This window comes from Armigeres subalbatus, chromosome 2, assembly GCF_024139115.2.
Source record: "Armigeres subalbatus isolate Guangzhou_Male chromosome 2, GZ_Asu_2, whole genome shotgun sequence".
NCBI lineage: Eukaryota > Metazoa > Arthropoda > Insecta > Diptera > Culicidae > Armigeres > Armigeres subalbatus.
In genome coordinates, this window is record NC_085140.1 from 12,115,933 (window position 1) to 12,121,912 (window position 5,980).

Genomic DNA, 5,980 nt, shown 5'->3' on the forward strand with positions numbered 1-5,980 from the left:
GAAATTCCAGCTCAGCAACCCTAAAGATACACTTGTCCCAGTTGAGTTTCACATTCCATGCTTTCAATCTTACTAGTACCTGGATAAAACAAATATAGAGAAAAATAAACGACTAGACTTAGACAAGTTTTATTATTCAAGATGAGTCAAAACGTAAATATCAGGAATGCTGTGAGCTATTCTGAAACAGTTTGTTTTTCATGGCATACAAGTAAAAACTACTACCTTGGCTACGCGATCGTCGTGCTCCTTGCTGTCTTTGCCTTCGATGTATATATCGTCAATATACCACCAGGTCCCCTCACAGCCCGCCAGTATTGCGTCCATGGTCTTCTGAAAGACCTCTGGCGCCGACACTAAACCGAACGGCATGCGTTTAAATCTGTACAATCCTCGGGCAGTAATGAAAACCATCGCATCCCTGGAGTCTTCATCCAATTCAATTTGCAAGAAAGAATCCTTCACATCCAGTTTACTGCGAATCATATTCGGCCCTACTCGCGCTAAGAAGTCATCAATTACGGGCATCGGGTGTCTTTCTCTCAGAACCGCTTCATTCAACCTTCTCAGATCTAGGCAAATTCTGGGCTCACCATTTGCCTTTCCAACAACCACTAACGGAGAAACCCAACTTACCGGCCCCTTCTTTTCTTCAATTATATCCCTAGCTATAAGTTCTTCCAGTTTCTGGTTAACTGCATCTTCTAGGGCTACCGGCACTCTTCTTATTGGTTGAAAAACTGGCTTTGCATTTGGATCCAAATGAATGTGTACGGATACTCCGGTTATCTTGGAAAATGGTTCCACCCTCTGTGCTACCTGATCTATATCTACTCCCACTTTCAATATTCCCAATCGTTTGGATGTAGCGTCACCCAAAAGAGATCATTGACCTCCTTTGATTACAAAGAACTCCGCCTTCACGGATTTTGCTCCAACGCTCACGATAGCTTCAAATGTTCCCAGCGCCGTGAGTGGGATATTATTGGCATAGCTCTTCAGCATCCGATCACTCCCTTTTTTACAGCTAATCACTTCGATTCCAGCAGATTTCAGCTTTTCCCAGGCTTCGTCAGTTATCAGGTTGGCCTCCGCTCCAGAGTCTACCAACATCTTATGCGAGACTCCACCGATTATACATGTTACCACATTCGATTCATTCCCCGAATAGAAAGCGTAATAAGTTTTCGCTGGAATGATTGCCGATGTTGTTGTAGCATTTGTTCCTCGTCTGTTCTGATCCTGATCCACCGCATGCTCGACTACTTGAATCTTTTTGGCTTCTACTGTATCATCTTTTCTTCGATAAACTGCTCTAATTTGCATACGGCATTTGGCTTCGAAGTGTCCTATCTTCTTGCACCGGTTACACAATTTACCTCTGGCCGGACATCGAGTATCAGTTGATATATGGCCAAAAAATCCACATTTAAAGCACTTCATCTCTGGAGTTTTGATCTTTGTTTGAAACTCCACCTTTGGTTTACTTGGCTGATATCGTCGTTTCGCTTGAATGTTGTATACTCGCTCATGTTGCTTGTAGTCCTCTCGGGTGGATCCGAAATCTTTTAACTGCTTCTGAACTCCCTCTAGCGATTTTCCGATTTCCTCAATTTCTTCCACTGAACGATCTTTCTGCAAGATCTGCTTCCGTAACTCATCAGATGTACAGCCTTCCACTATGGTATCCGTTAGCATAATATCCGTTAGAATTTTACGAACGCTAGGTTCGTATTTGTCAACACCGCATTCACTTATTTGTTGTCTTACTCTGATCACGAATTCGGCAAACCTTTCGCCTCCTTGCTGTTTCATTCGCCGTAAATTATGGCGCTCCAAGACATCTTGCCGGCCAGGTTGGAAAAATTCGTCAAAAGCTTGAATCGCCACATCATAATATGCTCGTTCAAGACATACTACCGCGAACCTTTCGCTGTTTGGAAGTGACTGGAACAGTGCCTGCAATTGTGGACCACCTAGATGCAAGAGTTTTGCTCGCTTACGTTTCTGATCGTTAATGTCCTCCGCTTCGAAATAATATTCTAACGATCGCTTCCATATCTGCCATTCCTTATGCAATTTGGTTTTCTCTATATCATTGCATCTGAAAGGTGGTATGGCACGTGACAGATCCATCTGAAAATAAAGTATCCCATGTAAAACTACCACCCCATTGTATTTACATCTAAAAAAAACACAAGAACAGTATTTATTAGGCAAAATCCAATATAGGAGACATACACAGGTGATTGATAAATGGATAATGTACTGTGCCGTCAGTAAGAATAACCTCTAGTTGTGTTCCCGTTATTGCATTACACTCCTTGCCAACATATCGATTCCCAAATCGACTGGTTGATCAGCTAAACTCGGGTAAGGATCATTGGAAATTTCCTCCAAACGATTGCGATTTGCCACTCGTTTTTTTCGCCACTTCCCTTCCAATTCTCAAATCTCTTGTTTTTTTCATTATAGAGGTCTTCCGCACCTCTTGATTCCCAAATCGATTTCCATTACAAGAATGCTTTCCAATTCCCAAATTGGTTTGCGATTCTTAAATCTGAGTTTGATTCGGCTTCCTACTCTTAAATCGGATTTCGATTCCCAAACCGGCTTCTGATTCCCAAATCTACTTCCGATTGCCGAATCGGCTCATGATTCCCAAATCACCTTTTAATTCAATAATTGGTTCCCGATTCTCCTATAGGCTTTCAATTCTCCAATTGGCTTCCGATTCCCCAATCGGCTTCCGATTTCCCAATCGGCTTCCGATTCCTCAATCGACTTCCGATTCCCAAATCGTTTTTTATTTTACTTTACTTTAGTTTTTACTTTCACTTTCTCAGCCACCGTCTTTCGCCTCAACTTGCACAGCATTGTATCCCAAACAAATATGCTTTTGCTCACAAATCCGCTATTCTAAATCTCGAGCCATTGGCAATATCGTTGGGCAACATTGCGCTTGGTACCTAACACCTCAGTCAGATAACACTTTTCATTTTTTTTTTCTTGCTTTATGTCCAACCTGATTTGCCATTCATGTTTCCTATAGATATTTCACTCATTCACTCTTTGACGCATTAAGCCTTGTCTTCGGGTACCGTTTTCCTTATTTATTTTCTCTCACCTTCGAGACCGATCAGTTTGTTTGTTTTTATTTATCATTTCCAAACAGTTCACACACATACTTTTATTCTTCGTAACGGCACACTATACGCTGTAAATAACGGCTCACATCTCTCACTTAACATCAGCTAGGCACTCTACTCTCTGTGGATGAGCTTTCGGCCATTTTGAAATCTTCAGCCGAATCCTGAGTCAATAGAAAATCCTTCTTTTTTCGTCAAAATTATTTATTTTCACAAACCTTTCTTTTTCTCTCGTCGCCAAATGTAACAGGGTTTATTCTGACACGGGACTCCGGGGTTTTAAACACTTATTTACTTCGCGCTGACTTCCGTTTATTTCTGCACTCCATGGAGTGCACTTTTTCCTCCACGAGATTCTCCTCCTCCTCCTCCCTTCTCCCACTCCCTCCCTCCCTCTCTCTCTCTCTCTCTCTCTCTCTCTCTCTCTCTCCAAACACTACAATTATCATCGACGGGAGGGGCTGTAGTGTCCTTGGCCCTCATCGTCATCCGGTCCGGCCCGCAACTTAGTGACTGCCATAAATCCTGATTTTTGTACACATTTCTCACTCCTCCTGTCCGTATACGTTCTCCTCCCAAGTTCCTCCTGACAGGTCATGCTTATGACGTCATAGCACAATAATAGAACCCTACAGGGGCAGTACGTTTGTCCAGCAGATTAATATCGTGTATGATTTTCAGGTGTTTTATCATACTGGAAGTGATGGCGTATTTTATTACCTTGGAGCATTTAGTACACTTCAGTGTTCCTCGGAGAAAGTAACGCCACACTGATAACTATGGAACATCTTTTTTTTACACCATTTTCAAACTCCATTATAAAAAAACTTGTAGAAAAACTTATTTAAACAAAGTTGCGAATGATGCGAAACGAACCGTAACTGTCCTTAGCCGCGGTAAGATGCGCGGCTACAAAGCAAGACCATGCTGAGGGTGACTGGGTTCGATTCCCGGTGCTGGTCAAGACAATTTTCGGATTGGAAATTGTCTCGACTTCCCTGGGCATTCCAGCATTCCAGCATTCCAGCGACATCCCAGCATTTACGTTCCAAATTGATCGATCTAAAATGGAATACAAGATTATTCTATCTTCTATCTTGTCATCGGGGGTAACAATGGTTTTGAGGGGTGAGAATGGGTCATCGCTCTCACCGGCAGCCTGGAACTCGTAGAGCAAAATCGTTCAGAAAGATCTTTTATGTTTTAGTCTTCTTGCCCTCAGATACATTGAATCCATCCTACAAGCATTCTAAGTAGTTGAAACAGTGACCCATTCTCACCCCCTTTTGACTCATTGTCACCCTCGACGACGGTAGTGAATATCTTTTTAATTCCAATTTATTTCGATTGTTTCGTTACAACACGTTTCGTTGCACGAACACGGATTTCCGGATAAACTGACACGGTTGATCAAAACGACGATGGATCGGGTAATGTGCGTAGTTCGAGTTTCAGGGGCATTCTCGAGTCCCTTCGAAACCCGCAGAGGGTTACGGCAAGGTGATGGTTTTTTGTGTCTGCTATTCAACATCGCTTTGGAAGGGGTAATACGAAGTGGTACAATTTTCAATAAGTCCGTCCAGCTATATGGCTTCGCCGACGACATAGATATTATGGCACGTAACTTTGAGAAGATGGAGGAAGCCTACATCAGACTGAAGAGGGAAGCCAAGCGGATCGGACTAGTCATCAACACGTCGAAGACGAAGTACATGATAGGAAGAGGTTCAAGAGAAGACAATGTGAGCCACCCACCGCGAGTTTACATCGGTGGTGACGAAATCGAGGTGGTAGAAGAATTTGTGTACTTGGGCTCACTGGTGACTGCCGAAAATGATACAAGCAGAGAAATTCGGAGACGCATAGTGGCTGGAAATCTTACATACTTTGGACTCCGCAAGACGCTCCGATCGAATAGAGTTCGCTGCCGTACCAAACTGACAATCTACAAAACGCTCATTAGACCGGTAGTCCTCTACGGACACGAGACCTGGACAATGCTCGTGGAGGAACAACGCGCACTTGGAGTTTTCGAAAGGAAAGTGCTGCGTACCATCTATGGTGGGGTGCAGATGGCGGACGGCACGTGGAGAAGGCGAATGAATCACGAGTTGCATGAGCTGTTGGGAGAACCATCGTTCACACCGCGAAAATCGGACGACTGCGGTGGGCCGGGCACGTAGCCAGAATGTCGGACAGTAACCCGGTGAAAATGGTTCTCGACAACGATCCGACGGGCACAAGAAGGCGAGGTGCACAGCGGGCAAGGTGGATCGATCAGGTGGAAGATGACTTGCGGACCCTCCGTAGACTGCGTGGTTGGCGACGTGTAGCCATGGACCGAGCCGAATGGAGAAGACTCTTATATACCACAGGCAAGTGGCACAGGCCACTTCGGCCTTAGTCTGAATAAATGAATTGAATGAATTATTTCGTTTGTTATAAAAAGAACCAAATGTCATCAACTACATTTTATTTTTTAAATTATTCTTGTTCAAAAATTCACATGCAAAAGGAAAAAAATAAAAGTCTTCCTTTAGAAACCAATAAACAAAAGGATTTAATGATACGCTTTAATTCAGGAGCATCGCGAGTTCCTTGATGGCCTTACGTGTATCTTCGGACCTTTGAATAAATGTCACAAATTTTCTTCATAGGTAATTGCTGTCACTTCGAAGTAATTGATAAAATATATTTTCGTCGCAAGAAAATTTAACGATCTTGGTATTACGCCAAAAAGATTTGTAACGTAACTGGGCTTGAAAACTTGAATTGGCCTTTTAGATTATTTTCCATGTATGGGAGGTAAGCAACAAAAAGGACATGGACAT

General features: G+C 43.1%; 1 protein-coding gene across 1 annotated transcript; it reads right to left on the minus strand.

Annotated features, from left to right (window-relative positions):
- Positions 1–885: 885 nt before the first annotated feature.
- Positions 886–1,698, minus strand: LOC134208830 (uncharacterized). Its single transcript, XM_062684775.1, has one exon. The coding sequence runs from the start codon at positions 1,696–1,698 to the stop codon at positions 886–888; it is 813 nt and encodes a 270-aa protein (XP_062540759.1).
- Between the last annotated feature and the right edge of the window lie 4,282 nt (positions 1,699–5,980).